General features: G+C 43.8%; 1 protein-coding gene across 10 annotated transcripts in view; it reads left to right on the top strand.

Moving 5' to 3' along the window:
• The window catches only part of cabin1 (calcineurin binding protein 1), a 79,619-nt gene extending 62,997 nt beyond the window's left edge, over positions 1–16,622 (top strand). For 9 of the 10 annotated variants that reach the window (XM_048244098.1, XM_048244099.1, XM_048244097.1 and 6 more), the window contains 4 exons: positions 6,716–7,073; positions 9,531–9,692; positions 9,969–10,168; positions 14,258–16,622. In XM_048244098.1, coding sequence (XP_048100055.1) covers positions 6,716–7,073; positions 9,531–9,692; positions 9,969–10,168; positions 14,258–14,401 — 864 coding nt within the window. In that variant the 3' untranslated portion in view covers positions 14,402–16,622. The remainder of the gene's footprint in view (positions 1–6,715; positions 7,074–9,530; positions 9,693–9,968; positions 10,169–14,257) is intronic. The other variant, XM_048244101.1, reaches the window with a different exon arrangement.
• The last annotated feature ends 4,313 nt before the right edge of the window (positions 16,623–20,935 follow it).

Genomic DNA, 20,935 nt, shown 5'->3' on the forward strand with positions numbered 1-20,935 from the left:
CCAGTTTCAGCTGAAAGGCTAGGCAATCAAGGACATGGGTAGATAGATGGAGGAGAAATATACAAAAATAATAAATAAAAAGTTCTATGGAGATGTGCAAAAGTTGGAGAAAGTCAGATGTGTGTGTGTGTGTGTTTTGACGTGTGATGAAAAAAGAAAATAAATAAAAGGTCTGTAGCATAGGGAGAGGGATGTAAAAGTGCTAAAAGTCATGTAGGTGTGTGTGTGTGTGTGTGTGTGTGGGGGGGTCGTGAGTGCTGAGGAGTGAATGAGTGCAAAGTCAGTATAGTGTGAGTTCAGAGTTGGGAAATGTTTGAGAGTGCTGAGGAGTGAATGTGTACTGAGTGAAAGTCAGTATAGTGTGAGTTCAGATGTTCAGTTTCCCTACGCGTGTTTAATTTTCAAATGAATACTTTTTCTCCTTGGGACAGGCCCGTTTGAGTCTTGGAAAATACTTTTCCATTTGCATTGGGATTGAGATGATTAGAATTTAGCAGTCAATTTGAATGCAACAGTTTTGAACAAATTCGTGCAGCGTGCTAATGATGCTAACCGGATTTAATAGCAATTTAGCCAGTCTTTTCGATTGTGCGTGTTTGCGATTGTGAATGTTTGGATTACATGCTGAGGAGGGATGCCCCTGTTGAGAGGGAGAGAGAGAGTGCACGGGGCAAGGACTCATTGAGAGTCTGTGTTGAGGTAGGCCTACTTCTATCGTCTACGCTGGTAGAGTTGCACATACTAGCTACAATGCAAGATATATTTAGTAGTGCTGTCAAACGATTACATTTTTAATCACGATTAATCGCTGAATTCCTATAGTTAATCACGATTAATCACATATTTTATCATATAATTAAAATTCTATTATTTTGCATTTCTGAACTTTCCAGGAGTCCATATTAACAATAAATCAATTATTGTTTATCTTGATTGGGATTCAAATGAAAGCAAAGCAAGTTACTTTATTAACTGAACTTTAAGACATAGGTCTATTTGATTATTTCAAATCAAATTTCAAAAGATGTGCAGCAGACCTGAGGCAACACAGTAAAATGCTGAAATAAATACTACTGCAGAAGTACATGCACAAAATGTAGGCTTACACACATTATAAAGGGCATAACAAACAGAAAATATTATATTCATACTATATTCATTATCTTTGAGTTCAGTTGAAAATAACAAACTTTTCAACATGAGTGCATTGCCATTTTATAGGCCTACAGTCTATGGTGGTCACTTGCCACACACATCAACGCCGAAGTTTTTAACAGGCAAACACTGGATGAACAATGGATTTTATGGAGCAGCGACCGAATATAACTGAATCGTGATTTACACGGCTGCAAAGTGCGATTCTGGTGTGCGGAGTTGTATTGAAAAGAATGGAATCTAATGTAAATGAATTTCGAAAGCAGAGTGCATCGCAAATAGCAGCAGCCAAAGAGGAATGTTGATAACCGAACAAGTGACGGTGAAAAAATCTTTGGCGGCACACAACTAATGTGTCAGTCTAGGCTACTACTCTTTGGCCGGCTCGTTAGCCCAACCAAGTGTGTGCAGCATGCCTTTACGTAGCCTACTAACGGCGCATCATCATAAAGATACATTTGATCTGCATGACGCCCCATTTTGGCGGAAAACATGTTAACATTATATCATTGAAAGACAGCTAGTAATCACACGTTGACGTTACATCTAGTTATTAATTCACAGGACATTCCATCATTTTACTAACACGGCAGTTATGAAGAATTATGTTTATGTAACTTACTCATCCTAATTCGTTTGCAATACCCCATGTATTATACAAATTTAGCATGTACACTTACCATAATATCCCATGCAAAACGGTAAGCTTGCTAGCTAGCTAACTGTGGAACTTCAGTATAACATAGCTAATTATCTCACCTAGTTGTAGGAAATAGGCTACGTTCATATTACAAGTGATATAATGAATGTGTGACTTATGTTTAGTTGATGTTATGACATATGACTATGATATAGTCAGCCACGGGCAGTTTGACTGTGCCTATCGATACATTCGTGACACTCAGTAAACTATAGTAAACTGGAGAGAGCAAAACATAGGAACATGGTCACATTAATCCCATAAACACACAGATAACTCTTACACCAACCTTATTTTGTGCCTTTTATTCATGTTTGTTTCAAGATTTAGTAAGTTTACTAAAAGCACTTTTCGCTCTCCACTTTGATGCAGCATAGATTTCCATTATATCAGTCATCTTCCCCCTAAAAGGGGGCGTGTATGCAGCACATACAACGTTCCATTCCATTCGTCAGTGCGTATTGTTTAGTTTCCGGTCTGGCTAGATCGGTGTGGTGTTGTAGTTGTTCTAACGTTACTAGTTGTTGTAACAGCATTTGAAAGAACTACAAAGTCTCCGTGCTTTCTATTTGTCTCGTAAATCCGCCGCCCGAGTTGGAAAGTGTAAATTACCCAGCTTTCTTGCAGCATTTTGGGCAGGCACGCCCACTTTACCGCTGCGCCCATAGTTGAGATGAGAGGACATGTATTTTTTTTGCATATGTACTGTGTTGGTCATGTTAATGTTGATGTAATGCTCTTACACACTAGATTACATTGCTGCTTCAATCCGGTCGCCAATTCATGCATTGCACGGTTTTGCTGTGCCTGCAATACAATGTAAAAATTTGTTTTCCAGCCGTTTAGCTAGAGGCTACATGTAGCACAATACAATAACAATGACTAGCCTCCTGCTAATGCCCCTCGTGGCTCGAGAGAAACGCGTTCCTATAGCCACTCATTCGTACATGTTGTACAAGTGGGTGTACGATGATTTACAAGACAAATAGAAAGCACCATAAGTTACACCAAAATGAACGTTAATCTCGCGCTAAAAAATTGACGCCGTTAAAATAGGTTTCCGTTAACGCCGTTAATAACGCGTTTAACTGACAGCACTAATATTTAGCCTATTTATTTATGGACAATGTAAGGCGGGAGGTATGTGTTGCTTTTAATTATCGAATGTTCTATCGAACACATTTTTATTGATATCGATTATATGTCTATTGCGATACATATCGCTATTGTTTTATCGCCCAGCCCTAGTTGGTACTCTGTGTGATATTCGCAGATCATCAGCTCAGCTACACAGCTCTCATAACTGTAACAGCTTCACAGAATAGCCACTGTTACAGAAAAAAACAGCATCACAGAATAGCCACTGTTACAGTAAAAGTAAGGGGCAATGCACACAGACACCACACCTGTCTGTCATTTAGATAATTCATCACACATGTTTCAGGTTTTTTTCCCCCCTTACCCTGAAGTTAATCAGAACAGAAGATGAGGTGCGCCTCCCAGTTAAGCTCCTGTTAATACCTCTCATCTCAGTAATTGTGGAAAGCGTTGTTGTTTTGGAGCTTGAAGCTGTGAGGCAGATTTTTGTGTGTTGCGTCTTGCCACCACCACTACCGTACAGGAACACAGAAGAAAAGAGGCATCCGGAGTGACCCCTGCGCTCTCAGGTATGGCCTCGCCACGCACTGGGCGGCTTCTTGGTGGCCCTTGTAATGTTTTACCCATAGTACCCTCTGTCTCGGGGATGAGCTGGGAAGTGAGATTACTGGGATGTTGCGCATGAAGCCTGAAGTGTGATCAAATATGACAGAGGGAAACCTTCCTTGGAATTTTCTTTTTTTATATATATCTGAATTTGGGTAGAAATTATAAATTTTTCACTGTAAACAAAAAGAAAGTGACAAGCAATAAAGCAAAATAGCCACAAACTTTTGCCTGCTTGCTGACTTTGAACGCATATTGGGCTTTAGGCTCAACATACCACTTCTCCTGTTTCATAGCATACCCCTCTGGTGGCTCATGCACCTTTACTGTCAGGAAGCTGCGTTTGCATGCCGGTTAGTATCAATATAGAGCCTGCGTTGGACTTTTCTATGCATCTCGCTTCTCTCTGTGGGAGTTTGTTTTTAGCCTTGCAGGCAGGAAAGACTGTTGTGTGATTGCACCACGTAGCTATGAGGAGCTCAGTCATGGTCAGGTCCAATTTTCAGTTCCGTTAAATGGATGGAGGTGAGGTATGGACCAATGTGGACATGATGACCAGTTTGTGTTATGTAGCTTTGTAATGGATTTTTTTTCCAACGATGGATAGAGGCTCCTTAAAATTGTTTGTTTGCTTAGTGGCCAGTAGGTCACCCACCATGTCTGCCCATGTCTTTTCCATCCAGTGTTCTTTCCACCAGCCACTCTGATTGAATTGTTCTTATTATTATTTTATCTTTTAGGAATAGGTAGGTTGGGTCAAATGTCGTATTCATGTTGTTGCATTCTTGGTTGGCTGGACAACAGTTACTGTTGTAAATGTGTGCTAAAATGCTTTGCAATTCTATGGTCTGTTTTATATATAAGTAAGGTTATCTGTGTTTTACAGTAATGCTGGAGAAAAGATGGGACAGACCGTTATGTTTTTGCCGGGAAACGTGTGTCATATTTGTGAATCATTCTCATATTGTTTCCATTGAAGTATGCTGAATGATCAGTGAGATTTTACATTTCATTAGTGCCTTTTCATGGTGGTTACTTACTCTTCATGGTAATTCTGCTCGTTTGGTTTGTGAAATAGAACAGGGAAATGACTAACAAGCTGCCTCGACTTGAAAAGTCTTATAGTGGTCGGATATCCGGCTGATGCAGAATTTGTTCGAAATGTTGAGAAATGCGTCCTGGCATATGAACTCTCTGAATAAAGTTGCGCTTGGCGAGTTGATCCTGTGTTTGAGATAACCTTTGTGAAAGGAGACTGACAGATTTTAAGGGGAATTTTCTCAATTCAGCACCTCTTATAAACTTGTTGTTGTGTAGTTTTGTTTTGGACTGAGTAAAATGGAAACATGTCTTGTCATTTTCTGAATCAGAACTGTACAGAAACTCGGCACACACTGGCTTTTTCTGCAGGTGATTTGTATAGCTTGGGGCTCTCTTTTTCGAGTGCCAAAAATGTATATCATGGTATTTTTCTAAATTCTTACGGTTTCACGGTATATGACAGTATTTTTTTTTTTTCATGCATAATCAGATGTTCACAGCATTTTCTACAGGTTGAGAGAGGAATTGCTGCAGTACATTGACTAAGGATGGTCTATTTTACTGTCATGATGTAGAATAACTCCACACTAGTGGTAATGCAGTTTTGCATGGCCCCAGAAAATGATGCTGTTAAGAGCCACTCATGATTCTAATGAAGAATCTAATCAGAATGCAAAGACAATTGCAGTCAAAATACAGAACTTTTACTGTGCAAATTTCACAAACATCTTGTAGCCTATAAAACCAATACAAAAAGTAGTGCAACTTTATACTTTTTTGAAAATTATACAATTTAAAATGAAACCTCTCTGCTAATATGCTTACTCTGTCAAACAGGCCTATCAGAAACATGCCTTGTTGTTATTGTGTGGTTTACATAACGTTAGTGGTAGGCTAACGTTAACTTCATGTGGATGTGGATGTCTTGTTAGCCTGCCATGAGCTTCGGGTTAGGTTAAGCTAAGCAAAACATTAACAAAAAGTTCGTTTTGGTGCACTGATGACAGTCAGGATCATTTCTAACTAGCCAGCTAGTATTGCTCAGTGCATGTCTATAACATGCTTTACTTGCTACCTGGATAATTTCAGCGAATATTCTTAGGGTGAGATGAATGATAAGCTCATTAAACTTCACTGTGTTCGGTGGGTTGCTAACTAACGACATCACCTACTAGCCAGCGTGTGAAAAAAGTCCCGTCTGAAACACTGTCGCGCGGCGCAGCGCAGCGCTCCAAACGTTGTGTAATCAAATACACCGGTATGGCGGTATATTAAAAATTCATATCATAACGAAAATATACACCGGTATACGGTGTGAACCGGTATACCGCCCAGCACTACCAACCTCCTACTTTCTGGTTTCTGGGTTATCATTACAGCTCAGTAATTGTGTGGACTGCCTGATATAATTCCTGCTAAAAAGCAGGAAAATAGACATCAGTACCTCTGCCATTCCCCCCTGCAGAGAGAGGGGGAGAGAGGGAGAGAGAGCGAGAGAAAATAAGAGTTTGAGAGACTAAATGGAATAGAAGCATCCATCGTTGAGTCTCCTTGGGCTCCAGCTTTGCCTGCCTAGTTACCATGGCAGCGGCTGTTGCTGCTGGTTTGTTTGTAAGGCTCTAGTGGTCCTGAGTGTTCCTCCACACACACACACACACGCACATGTTCACTCACGCACACACACACACAAAGTGAATGGAAGTGACGGGCTGTATACAGAACCCCACACACGAGTACCTCCACTCGTTGACTTGCTCCCACTGATGATGTGGGCGGCAGTGTATGCGTGTGTGTTTGGTCGTGCGTGTGTTGGTGACGCACACTCCCGATGACCATCCCTACTGCTCACTGACGCACTGGGCAGGTAAGCCACCTATGGGCTATAATCACATTGAAGGGTGTTTTGAATAAGTGTGTGTGTCATGCCTTGATAAAGTTAGCATTACTGTTAAGGTAAATAAATCTATAAGATGCCTTTTAATTCAACTCTCTATCTCTTTCTTTCTTTCTTTCTTTCTCTCTCTCTCTCTCTCTCTCTCTCTCTCTCTCTCTCTCTCTCTCTCTCTCTCTCTCTCTCTCTCTCTCTCTCACACTCTCTCTCTCTCTCACATGCAGACCTCCGTTGACACCCCGGTCACCCCCAAATTCAGCAAAGAGCAGCGCGACATCTTCTTCCCCAGCAACTTCCCCAGCGGGCCGCTCCACAGCCCTCACACGCCCACCCCCACCGCGCTGGCCGGCCACGACAGCCTGCCCACAGAGGCCAGGCAGGGTAAAGTGCCCAGACTGTCGCACCCGCACTCCCACTCCCACTCCCACACCCACACCCACTCGCATCCGACCACGCCCACACAGGGCACGGCGCCACCACTCTACTGTCCACCTCCAGCCACCCAGGACCAGCAGCTGCCCAGGAAGCCCACGAGCAACCCCACGGTGGCAGACATGGCCGCCAGCTTCCACCCCCACACAGGTGAGTGGAGAGGAGGGGAGCAGGGGACCAACACAACAGCTGCCATCAGGAACAAAACGCTCTTGTGGTGAATACATGTGTGTAATGGCCACATGAATATAATTGATATGTACTAACAATACTGTTTGCGCTTCCCATGTCCTGTAGTCTCTTTAGTCTGTTTCTGTGTTCATCCAGCACTATACATAACAGGACAACATGTGTTTAGTGCCACATCACATCTTTCTTATTCCACTGCTTGGTTGAATTTCCCATTGTCCTACGTAATTAGGAACGACCATTAATATTATGTAATTTGAACACCTATGAAGTAGATCCATTTTTCTGGCCGTATCACACTTGTGTATTAATTCGCCAAACTCGTGAAGTTTTTAATGAACTGTCACGTTGCATGTAAAATGCAAACATTGTAGCATATGACGGAGGTGGCTTTTAGCTAGATGGATGACAGCTGGCTAAGGAAAATAGCGATGTTTCAAAGCTAAAGTTTATCAGAATCTTGGGATAGCAACCATCCGTAGCAACCATCCATTTAGAACTAGTAATGGCAGTTTGTCCTGCAAGTTGAGAAATTAGTTGATATGTGTTGGAAGAAAGTAGTTCTACAAACAAGACTGGTTCAGCGATTAAAACGTTTAGGAAATGAACAGGAAATGAACACAATGCAAGTGGCAACAGTGGAATAAGCGGGATAATGGATCCACGGTGGTCTGTTAACAGAAATGAATGCACTTACGAGGTTTAAACAGTCCTCCGCTTTGCGTCGGGGCCGTTTTACAACCTCGACCGTGCATTTCTGTTAACAGACCACCGTGTCGTCCATTATCCCTTACATATTGCCCACTCCTAGTTCATGGCCTTGCTCTATCCATCCTGATTCTCTGTCTCTTTCACACACACACACACACACACACACACACACACACACACACACACACAGGTATTGATGAAGAGAATAAGGTGTCGGGTTGAGGTGCTCTCCGCTCTGCATCTGGACTCTGTGCTGAATTCTACCAACGGTTGCCCAGGCAACCTGGAGAGAGAGGTTTAGAACAGAGTGGTGTGTGCGTGTTTATGCGTGTGCGTGTGTGTGTGTGTGTGTGTGTGTGTGTGTGTGTGTGGGGCGGGGCTAGTGAGAGAGGGGGTGTGTGGTGTGGCGAGGGTAGTGGATTAGTCCGTTTGTCCGTTTGTTGAGCAGCCAGGAGATGCGCTCACACCATCAGTCCTGTGGGAGGTGGCAGACCTCTGCCTGCTTCTCCTTGGCTCTCCTTTTAGCTTTTTGGAGAGTAGCGAGTGTGTAGTTGATATCCGGATATTCGAGGGGTGTGTGTGTGTGTGTGTGTGTGTGTGTGTGTGTGTGTGTGTGTCAGTCAGCAACAGAGCATGCATTATGTAATAGTCACCTGTAGACTCTCCCTCTCTGTAGTACATCACACCCATGGGCATGTTATTGTCACTTTGCAGACCTACAAACAGAGGTGCACACACACATACACACACACACATATTTTTTATTCACTGTCATTCACATTCACAGTGTTTGTGGTGCTTCATTAGATAATCTGATGCTCTTCCACACAGTGGTGATTACCCAGGCCTCTTATTAGACTATTTGGCTGGCTGCCTGCCTGCTCAGGTGAGTGTGTGTGTGTGTAAGAGAGAGAGAGGGGGGGGGGGGTAATTACTCCAAACCTGTAGCCTCATACACAGGTTTATTTACTAACACAAATTACACACAAACACACACAAGTACAGTATTATCGGTTAGATAACCCAGCGTAAATGTGTGTGTGTGTTTAATGTAGACATGTAGATACAGGTGCCTCTGCTAGGTGTGTTATTGACAATACTGTTTATAAGGTGAACATGTGGCTCCATCTAATGGCTAGGAACCTCAATGACAGCATGCGGCCTGTGAGCCATATTGCTTGAGGGTCCAAGTAGATGCCTTGGACTCTTTTCTAATGTCCACTACTAGTACTACTATTATTAATGCTGCTACAGCAGTGCTACTGCTCCTACTGTAATGGCCAGTGGTTTTCCCCCACTATTTTCGATTAAAGGGATAACAGGCAACATTTTCGTGTTAATTACTCATCTTCGTAAGTCGGTATATGGTTAAATTACTCATTACGGAATTAATGAAGGCTCTCTAAGCCGCTCCCTACTGCCTGTAGGAAGAATATCCCACTTGCAAGTTCGGTGTATCCTACCCGCCGACCGAAGCAGGATCAGTTTACAGCACAGAGGGAGGCTAACGAAACGCTAGAGATTGTTGCAAACGTGTGTATAATGGCAGAGCCGGCGAAGAAGCAGCGAAAACCCTTGAAGGAAGATGCAAAGAAAAAGGAAAAGAGCTTCAGACCGAGCGAGGGGGAGTTTCGTAGAGAAAAAGCATCAGGCTTGCCTTGTGTCCCTTTAATTTGTTCTAACATTTTGACCTGTGTGTGTGCGCAGCGGAGGGCCGAGAGGAGTGTGGCCCTGAGGGTCTGGCCTACAGGCAGCAGGAGTCGCACCTGTGCCAGCAGATGAAGATGGCCTCTGTGTCACAGGCGCAGGACATTGCCACTTGGGGCAGCGACGAGCCACCCACCTGCAGCGCCTCACAGGCCAGCACAGGTGTGTGTGTGTGTGTGTGTGTTTTGAGTGTGTCTTTCTTGCGGTCTTACCCTGTCCCTTCCATATGCTTTTCTATCCATATAATGATGTACAGAGTCAGTTTGTTTGATAAAAGGCCAGTAAAGTACTGAGTCATAGGGGAAACCTTTGATATTTCTTATAAAATGATATTATGCACAGAGATGAAACCAGGGTTTGGTGGTTGGGTGAAGGGGTTAAAGATTTCAACAAATGCTCTCTCCGTCTCAACCTCTCTCTCTCTCTCTGTCCCTCCAGAGGACGTGTTTGTGTCCGGTGATCAGCCCCAGCAGGCGGACTCCAGCCGCATCCGCTCCCGGATCCCCCCCAACATGCCAAAGCTCTTCATCCCGTCGGCCGTCACCAAGTTCCCCCCGGAGATCACGGTCACGCCCCCCACGCCCACGCTGCTCTCGCCCAAGGGCAGCGTCTCCGAGGAGACCAAACAGAGGCTCAAGGTCAGGCGCGCGCTCTCCACCTCGCCTCGCCTTCCATTTCACACACTCTCTGGTTGTCTCTCTCTCTGTCTGTCTCTGTCTGTCTGTGTCTGTCTGTCTGTGTCTCTCTCTGTCTGTCTCTGTCTGTCTGTGTCTCTCTGTCTGTCTGTGTCTCTCTCTGTCTGTCTCTGTCTGTCTGTGTCTCTCTGTCTGTCTGTGTCTCTCTCTGTCTGTCTCTGTCTGTCTGTGTCTCTCTCTGTCTGTCTGTGTCTCTCTCTGTCTGTGTCTCTCTCTGTCTGTCTCTCTCTGTCTGTGTCTCCCTCTGGATTAATTAAGTCTTAAGTCGTCTGTCATTTTTGTGTACAGTGTCCTTCCCATGCATGTTTTACACCACCGGTGGTACGCGAGCTGCCACTAGGGGGTACGTGAGATGAAAAGGGCAATGTCGGAAATGTGCTAAAAATGGTTAATTAATTAATAATCGAATTAGTTCATAAATAATAAATAATTTCTAATCGGGTTACAATGATATGGAAACGTAAAGTGAATTCTTTCCTGCGGGCAGCCAGAATATCTGGCGTGTTAGTTTCGTGGAAGTAGGCTATAGGTCAGGGAATGAGGGCTACCCTCTAGACCAAAATCATATGGAGGGCTACTCAACAGAAACAAACAGACCCTCACCCCTTTTTTGCGAGGGTAGTCCTCCTAAATAATAGGCCAATGTGATTTTTACTTTTAAATTATCAATATTGTGTAGGCCTATAAGTATATATTAAGCAACTGTATTTTCATCTGATTCTTCAATACATTAATATCAATATGCAACACTACCAACATGTTTGTTCAGTTTGTTCATTTCAAAGTTTGCATGGGGAATCTAATCTAAATTTTTTTTAACACAAAAAAAACAAACAATCTTTTTGTGCAATTCATAATTTGGGTTACAATTTGTACCCATTATACCCACCCACCATTATGAATTCAGGGATTGTTTAAGTTCTGATTTCAGTGGACAATTCGGTTTTAACATTTCAATAGTAATGGCCCACACCACCCTAACTTACGAAAACTCCTTTTAAAGTTATTGCACACCTGAAATCTCTCCATGATCTGACAAAAAAGGTAATGCACGGTCCTGCTCAGTCATGCATGCCACAACATTTTCAGCGCTATTATACGGCAGTAGCCTACGGAGGAGAAAAGGCCTGTGAGCTAAAGCAATTGTTTTTCAGTCATGCAAGAACCGTATTTGACGAACATGGAATGGCCACAGAACTTTTACAAAGATATGCTTCCATTGGCTACACCAGACGAGCAAGTTTTTCCCCTTTACTGTCTATGCGATGAGCAAGCGTGTATGCTACCCGCTTCCGTTGTTTAAAGATTGAATGGGAAACAGATTTGGAGCCAAAGGCTAAAATTTAACCAGCTACAATTTGTAAAGGCATCACCAATATCAATTTAATGTTACAGATGTATGGCTACATACATTCTTAAAATGGTTCTGGTCTAGACTTAAATATTTATTGAAAACTTCACAATGGGCGTGTTTTTTAGGCGTGATCTGCAGGTGATCTGTTGGCTATTTTTTAGAAGGTGCGCTGAGCCCTCGTAGCAGATCCCTGGCACCGTGTTGGAGACCACTGCAATAGGTTATGTAGAAGGCTACGCAAACATGGGAAAACTGTCTAAAATCAAGGACACTGTCCAAAAGGACTAATTAAAGCAGGGATGTAAAAGTCAAATACATTAGAGGGCCAAAAAAACAAATTTGCTACAAGCCGAGGGCCGGACTGGTTCAATGTTTATTAAAACATATTAAAATGACTGCACGTAACCTATTGAACCAAGGCGTGTACTGTATTTTTATTTAATGATTAAATGAATAATGACTGTGACTGAAGTGCAGGGCAAAGTTTGCACAAATGTCACGATTTTTCCCATCCTCACCCGACCTTGTCATAAAACTTGTTTAAATGATCATATGATGCCTCCTTGCTGCTTTGTCGTCTACATGAGCCTTTCTCAAACTTCTTTGACCTGAGGCCCAGTCAAGGCATACTTTGGGGTCATAGGGCCCACCTACATGAACCCACCCCCCATTAAATTATCATAATGATATCACAATTATTATTATTTTTATACTATATTGCTATACATGCACTTCAAAACAGTCAATGTTTAAAGTGCTAAGATTGTTCACAAAAGTTTGTGAAAACATGCACATCAGAGTACTGCTTTACTAATGTAAAATATAATTAGGCCTACAATAGTGTTTTTGCATTGTTGCATGATGCTTGCATGAGAAATACTTCTCAAAACAACTGCAGTTATATGCCGTTGTTTTGGGATGTTTCCCTCATGCAAGCATCATACACTGATAGAATATTTATAGGTTATTTAATTACATTTAAATGCCTGAATGTAAGGATTCAGGAGACACAATACCAGCTTGTGTGAATGGTAAATGGTAAATCACTGATCTGGAGATCTTTAACTAAGACTAATTAATAGTTTTTGGCTGACTTTAATACTTAATGCCAAACAGTGTTTTATATAGTCTGTGCTCTGTTTTTTATGGAAGTTGCATAAATCCACGTCGTTCTATTAAATGTCGTTTCATAATTAGCCTTCCAATAGGTTGAAGCTTAGCTTTGCTACCAACGTGCACACGCATGCATTGAATAAACGCTCATACCACAACTTAATTCTATGCCTCTATGTTTGATGACACCAAATTAACAAGTATTTCCTACTAAATGCAGAAATGTTTGTTTTCTTTTTCTGTCCGCGGCTCCTTGACCAATTGCGCAGCAAATTATTAGACGATGGCCGGGAATAATTTCACTCTGCAGACCATTGTCCACATTAGGACCCGCGACCCCATAGTTTGACAAATGGTGACCTGCATGCTGCCATATTAAGGCCTTTTACGGTGTGTTTTAGCCGGGTTTTAGCGTGGAAGGCTCTGTAGAAATCTGGCACCCTATTCAACTAAGTTAAACTGAAAGAAGCGTGCGTTCAGACACCAGAATGAATGAGTTCACAGTGGCGTTCATCAGGCAGTAGTAGCCTAATACAGTGCGTTCAGTTCCACGTTCACTCAAAATACATATGAGCGAGTGACTTTCGTTCAATGCAGCGTTCAGGCACAACACTGGGGAGGGGGTAGCTGAAAGTTGACATCTGCCCTGACTGAATACTGATGAATAATGAAGCGAGGCCCACTTGCGGCGCCGCAGTGAGTTCGTGGGCTACCGTTGCATTGCGGGGAATGGAGTATTGATGCGCAAAACAGCACCTGGCGGCTGTGGCCTGCGGGCCGGTTCTAATACTAATCAAATATCATCCCGGGGGCCGTAGATAATTCATATCCGGCCCGCGGGCCTTGACTTTGACATGTCTGAATTAAAGCGATCGAAGAGGAGAAGCGAGAGAAACAGAGCAGGAGACGGGTAACGATGGGATGGGGGCAGAATGATGAAGGCGGAGCGCAGGGGGGTAAAAAAAGGATGAAAAACCTAAGTAGCCTATGATGAGGCATATAGGCCTCGGCTACAAGTGGATTGGGAGACAGACTGCCCAAAGCCACAGTGCGTGGTTTGCAGTGAGGTGCTATCTAACCAGTCCAATGTTGCTCTCCACACTGTTCTTTTTAGCGTGAGAGCCCATAGACAAGTTGCACAGTTTGATTTTGCTATTTGTTATCATATAGCGTGGCTAATTAAACATGATGCCTGGATATATGCGTCAATAGAATGTGTTACTTTTCGGATGGTGGGGGTACGCGAGCCGAGTCAGGGTGTAGCAGGTGGTCCGCGGGAAAAAAAGTTTGGGAACCGCTGTTTTACACCATGGTCCATGTCCATGACCTATACGCATACCCCACATCTCTCTCTCTCTTTTTCTCTCTCTCTCGCTCTCTCATTCCATGTATAATTGCTTTCTTATTGTACCTTTTCTGTAAGTTCTGCTTTCTTTTCATTCACATGAACTAATTTCACTCTCTTGTTTTTCTTTTTGTCCTCCTGTCCTCCTTTTTCTCTTCTTCTTCTTCTTCTTCTTCTTCTTTCTCTCTATCCCCCTCTCCCTCTCTCTCTCTCTCTGTAGAATGTGATTCTGGCCTCTCAGTCTGCAGCTAATGTGAAGAAAGACACTCTGGCCCAGCCAGCTCTCGAGGTGCAGGAGACGTCCAGCCAGGAGTCGTCTCTGGAGAGCGATACGGACGAGGAGGACGACTACATGGACATTTGAGTGGACGAACAGACGGACACGTTGGACATAAGGGGACAGATGTTCTCTCTTTCCTCTCACCAGCCTCTGCTCACAGTCCTACAAAGGCAAAGAGCTGACTTTGGCTGATATTGAGAGCCACAACCACCACTCTTTACGTGTGTGTGTGTGTGTGTGTGTGTGCATCTCTCTCTCTGTAACACACACACACACACACACACACACACTCATACACGCTCATTCTCACTCATGCTGTTATTCATGCTTTGTCTCTGTTTCTGTATGTCTCATTCTCCTCTCTCTGTCCTCTTCACTCCTGTCTCTCACATCTCCCCTGTTTTCTTCAATTCTCTCTCTACTTCCTACCTTCAGCTGTGACTTGAGCAAATGCAACGGTACTTTTTTAAACTGCACTTAATCATCAATCTCATCGGGCTGATTTCAGTTCCAGACTGCAACTGGTCTTCAGCCTGGGCTCCATCCCATTCCATCCTCTCTCTCTCTCTCTCTCTCTCTGTTCCGGCTCGAACTCTCAGCTGCGCATGTTCTCTCTAGCACAAGGGCTTTCTCTTCTGCCAGTGTGTGTGGCACCGCATCTTGGCACGTCTACGGTCTTGTTCAGTGCTGATGCTCCTGTGATGGCTGGGCATGGATTTATTGTTATTTACTCTTGTTGTTGTTGTTGTCGTCGTTGATGTTGTTCATAATTACTGCTATGATTTTGTAGCTATCCAGCAAAAAGTGCCATTTTAACACTTCCCCGCCAACACCCCCAAACCTCTCAGTGAAATCAGGTGTTTATGCTGAGGCTAATGAGAGGAACTGTCCCATGATGTGGATGAGTGAGGGTGTTCCTGAAACCTATGCAGACGCATGCTTCCCCACGCTCCGCACCAGTGCTGATGGGGATGTACTGAACTAGTCCAAGTGATCATGTTCAGACATCAGGTTTGAATGTTTCATGTCCCGAAAACATCCGCTCTGTACCGTTGAGGAAAGAACAGGAGCTTCAGGCCCCCTCGCGGTGCCAGTAGGGTAGGATGGACCCATTTCAGCTCACAACTCTGTGTGCGTTAAGGCAGCTTGACCTTTCTTAACCTTCACCGCGGTCATCTCACCATACCTGAGGTGCCCCCACGGCAGAACGTGTTCCCAGGCGGCATATCATTCCAGCTCGCTCTCACTCATGTCCGCGCGTCTCCGAGCGTGTCACGAGAGGGACCCTGTTGTCTAGGCGACGCGTCCAGTATAGAGCCCCACACGAGCAGAAACAGCAGGCTTCTTCTCTCGCACCAACCTGTGCAACCCTCTGCAGATGATATCGGTTTACATGTACACTTGCATTTCTACAGTTATCCACCTGTCCACCTGTTCTACAATTATCTACCCTTTTTTTTTTTTTAAAAAAAATGTAATTTTGTTTATGCCTTTTTCATGCAGTTTTCTTTTCAGTCTGGCTCTGCAGTTGTCCTCAGTGTTTCTTTTTTTATGCTTGTTTTTTTTGTGTGTCATTGGATGTTTTCAAGTTATTTTCAATGACTTTGGTGTTCTCACAGTGTATGGTAGCTACATGCAGGTGTTGTCGTATCATGCAGAGGCCCAGGCTGGAGGAGCCACCAGCAGCATTACCCCAGACTTGCACAAGAGCGGCCCCCACTCTGAAACTCCAAGGCTCTGACACCTTTGTACATATCATGGAAGCATCTCAATCACCACTTGTAGCTGCCTAAGCTCAGCAGGAAAGAGGAAACAAAAAAAACAGAAAACAAACAAATGCTCGACTGGTCTATTTTGGAGAATATGGAAGAATACAAAACACACAACACTGACTAAACAAGCGTTAAGACGGCTGAATGTTTTTTTACAGATTGTTTTCTAAGAGAAGATGGTTATTCATGGTATTTTTCTGAAGAAAAAAAACTGTCTAAGTATACTTTTTTTAAAAAGAAATAAAGACTTTCTAAAACAATTGTCATTGGGGGAAAAAAGATGTCAGCCAATCGTTTCTGCCTAACTTGGATGTTTGTATTTTGTTTGTTTTTTCGGCAATGTAAGATATTGTTTTGTATTCCGCTGCTGCGCTTCTCAAAGGGATTTCCCATGGCTGAGAGCAGTGGGATTCAGCCTGATTGTAAGGCTTTCATTACTATGGCGATGGGTTCAGGGCTGTGGTGGGATTGGATGTTATATTATGAATTTTGACTTGCTGCATTAAAGTTGTCACAACCAAAAATACACTTGATATACTTCTACCTGGTCCTTGTACTTTTGTGGTTTGTCTCTAGCTCTCTCTCCCTCTCACACACACACATACACACTCAGACACCCATACGTACTATTCCCCCGTTTTACTGAGACCACCCTGCCTCAGAGACAGTCTGTCAAAGAGCCTGTCCACACTGGTGTGAAGTCCTTGACACGAGGGAGGCCATTAACCTTCATTAGCAACTTCCAGAAGTTTCTTATGAAGTGCTGCCAATTTGTCATTTGCCCTCTTTGTCAGACACGCTCGAGTGGCGGTTTGTTTTCTTATGGAGGGGGCCAAATGTGTGCCTGGCCCTCTTAGGCTCAGTCTGGGAGGTGGATGTCGTTGGGAGGGTTGGAGTAAATGGGGGGCTGGGGACAGGAGAGCGTTTATTTGATCTCTCTCTGGACGCTCTCGTTCTTTTCCCCTTTATGCAGCGAAACAGGACGGTGGCCTTCAAGACAACTGAAGGGAGGGATTCCAGTATAGTCTCAACTGAATCACCAGCACTTAAATGTATCCATGGTTGGAATCAGGGAGATCAAACAGGGCTTAGATGTTGCCTCATTTTTTTAAAAAATGTATGACCTGAACCCGACATGAGGGCATCCCTGTATACCCTGTTTCAGTCCTTGTCCATCTCTCCTGCTCAGGCATCACAGTGTTCATTAGTGTCCCAAGGCCCTCTTTCTTGCTTGGCCGTCTTTTGACGAGGCCTGCTGCCTCAAAAGTGGCCAATTAAGGCATCAAAAGGGCCCATTGCATGGCTAATGTCGACCGGAGGTGTGAGATTTCTCGTCGGCCCACTGCGGGGGCCTTTATGGGGGCCTGGCCACAGCCTGTCTGATCCTGGCCCAGGCTCCTGTGTATTGGCAGCTGTTAAGCCGTTGAAGGGCGAGGGGCACTCCGCACTCTGGCACAGAAAGCAAATGGCAAGAAGACTGACACCTCCCTGAAAGTAGAGCGTTGGTGATAAGAGGCTGATCGATGAGCAGGCTGAGGTGAGCACAGGCTACTGAAGCTGATGCCAGTGAAGTGAAGTTGGTTCAATCCAGTGGGAGAACCTGACATTATTCCCTTCCACAACAGCAAAAATAAAGCCCATATTTTGTCAAAATGAGAGGTATCACATATTCAAAATGTTGTCATCAGATTATAGGCTGTAACTGGTTTTGGAGCCAGGGAATACAACCTATTAAACAGAACATCAGCATGGTTTGCCCAGAACTGGTCCAGAGTTGCTTAAACCTCGTCTTTGTCTCTTAATCTCTCAAAAATGATCTCTGAATAGAGGAATAGCCCAGACATTTCTCCCAAAATCTCTCATTGTCTATTGTCTCTGGAGATACCATTGTGTACTTGACATTGATGCAACAGCGCACTAAGCTCATCAAGGGATTTTAAGCAAGGCCAATTAAATATATGAACACAACAAATCCAGTTCAACATCACTGAAATAGCTTTTTTTTTGTGCTACCAACCTCTTTAATGAAACATTATAACTCTAATAAGTTTCAAAATAATGAGTGACCTAAATGACCTCTAATCATATAAACAGTTGTAATCCCATTGACAAAAACGCTCCGCCAGGTGTTAAGATGTGCATATCCCACACCTAGCCAATGAAATATCTCACTTCTTCGTCCATGTGTTGTCTAGTGGTGTGCGGCTCATAGCACGGAGCTGTAAATGCTGACAGCCTCTGTGCTAACCTCAGTCAGCCTGGACCAGGACCTCAGACAGTAATGGGGTTGACACTACTCCTGCTGAAATGTGCACCTCTACTCAGCTAGTCCAGGGAATCCTCACACTAATGTATCACTTCCATAATGCTCCTAGAAAGCACACAGACAGGCATACGACTGTGCACCTTCAGGAGACACAGATTGCTACTCACACACTCAGAGCCTTACATAAATAAAAGCAAAATAAACTGACAAAGACAAGAATAAGATCACATAGTTAGAATTAGAGATAAAAACATACACTCGTCCCTATAGGGATTCCCTACAATACACCATGCAAAAACAGATTTTACACCTCTCTCAAGAGTAACAGCAGACTACTGTATTCTCTTATACAGCTCTAGAATACAATAAGGCTCTGAGTGAGGACCATGTCAATGCAGTTTCTTTTCTCTTGCTGCATCTGACAAACAATGAGTTTCAGCCATAGCAGAAACCTCTGCCTACATACAGAGGCACTCAGAAATTGGCTCTTGGAAATGTTCCTCTCACAAAAATCTAAACCTGCCTCTCTCTCTCTCTCTCTCTCTCTCCAATCATTGAGCCATTCAATGGTAAAATTGTCATGTTTTTTTCTCAAAGGTGTGAAAAAGAAATCAAGCAAGAGCCACTTTCCTCCTTGGTTTTGGTCATTAACGAGACAAATACACGTCCACTTTGCCCAGGCTCTCTATCCAGCCAGTCAATATTCTCACAGTTTAGGACCAGGTTCTCTGCTTATAAACACCTTGCCTGCCTTCAGCAGCAACTGCTGCTGCTCCCCAGAGGAATATTTAGTCTGCACTTAGTGGTATTGGGTGCGGAGTAAAACACTGTCTCTACCAGGACCACATAGATGTCCCTCGTGTTGACACTCACACTTTTCTCTTCCTCTCTCTGCTGCAGCCAGGGAAAACACATTGTGTTGTAAGTGCTGTCGTTTTGGAGGCCTGCAACATGTACTGTATGTACTGTATATATTAGACTGTAAATTAACTACCACAGGTATCCCTGGTATTCCCTCACAGGCCTACATTTGAATGTATTCTTTTGTCGGATGCTTTTATCCAATGTGATTTACAGCTAGGGAACAACAAAGCTCCAGTACATTAGGAGCCCGTGGACTAAATACCAGTTCTACTCAGTGTTACAAAGTGCAAAGAGATCAGGCAAATAAGTGCACTATATGTGTGCATAAAGCATGACAGGGTATTAGTGGTGAAATGTCACCCTTCATGCCTCTCATTGAATCTCTCAAGTATTCCCAGTTTGTATTTGTCACTGTTGCAGACACATGAAAAAAGCACTATAGGAGAGCCATCTCACATAGCTACCGTAGATAACACACATTGTATGTGGCCCACAGCCACTGAAGCCTCTGCACTCCTAATCTGACACCATTGCTGTAGTAGTACAATCCACAGAAGCGATGCAGACAGTCTGAGATAATGTACTGGTAACAGTGAACTTGAAGGTGCTTTGGAGGAAATGGATGTAATTTAGGGGAGGGCAGGAGGCTTTTGGGGAGGTGAGAGCCACAGTAGGCTGAGAATGTCTTTAGCATCTCTATGTGTGTGGGGCTAACAGCACCAGGCCCAAGGGTGGAGACACCCATGTGCTGGATAGAGATGTTTGTGGATTTGATTTGGTGGTGGTGGTGGTGGGGGGGTATAGATGTGACAGAGGCTTAATTTACCTCAGTACTTTAGTTTTAATCTGCCATCTTTAGATACACACAAAGACACACACACATACATACAGTGCTCACATTCCTGCACTGACAGATACATGACAAAGGAATAAATGGTAGATGGCTGCTGGTTGAAATGCCCTCTAGAGATTGAGTTTCCAGGGGCCCAATATTGTTTGTCTCAGAGGTTGTGCTTCACGGTGCTAACTGGCTGCTAAGTGCTGGTCCATCCAGCACTGTGCCCATTCTCATGAGCGGACAGGGGAGGGCAGTACCTGTAGGGGGAAACTGCCCCTAATGAGATTAAGCACCCTGGCTTTGTCCTTGTCTAGACTCTGCAATACACAAGCCCCCGCTGAGCCTTTGAGAAGCCACCCCCCCCCCACCCCTCACCTCCATCCACCACCCTCAGGTAAGATTCACCTGGGCTATATGCCCCTGGGGATGGCCGCCTTTAATCTGACCGTTATAGTTTTATGTGCCACTCGCCCTCCTCACTTTCTCTAATGACCAATGAATGGGGTCAAACGGGTTGCCAGATATTGAGGAAGTTATATTTTTTCACCTCAAGGTTTGTTTATAATGTCAAACCAATGCTGAGGAGACATTTGTCCTGACTGCGATGCTCTAGGCCAGTGAGTTATTGTAGTTCTCCCCCATCAGAGAGTTTGTATTGTCACAAATGTACTGGTCTGTAGTTGTGTAGTTCCTGCCGTGCTGCCAGAGTGAAATAACCGATGGCTTGATTCAATGTTATGAAGAGACATTAAGAGGAAAAAATTACCACGATGACCCACACCACTTTTAATCTGTGCATTTTGTCCAATTTTCCTTTAACAAAACATGTTATCTGCCCAGATCCATTGTAATTAATTTAAATAATAAATCATAAGGAT

Source organism: Alosa alosa, chromosome 5 (assembly GCF_017589495.1).
Source record: "Alosa alosa isolate M-15738 ecotype Scorff River chromosome 5, AALO_Geno_1.1, whole genome shotgun sequence".
In the NCBI taxonomy this organism is placed as follows: Eukaryota; Metazoa; Chordata; class Actinopteri; order Clupeiformes; family Clupeidae; genus Alosa; species Alosa alosa.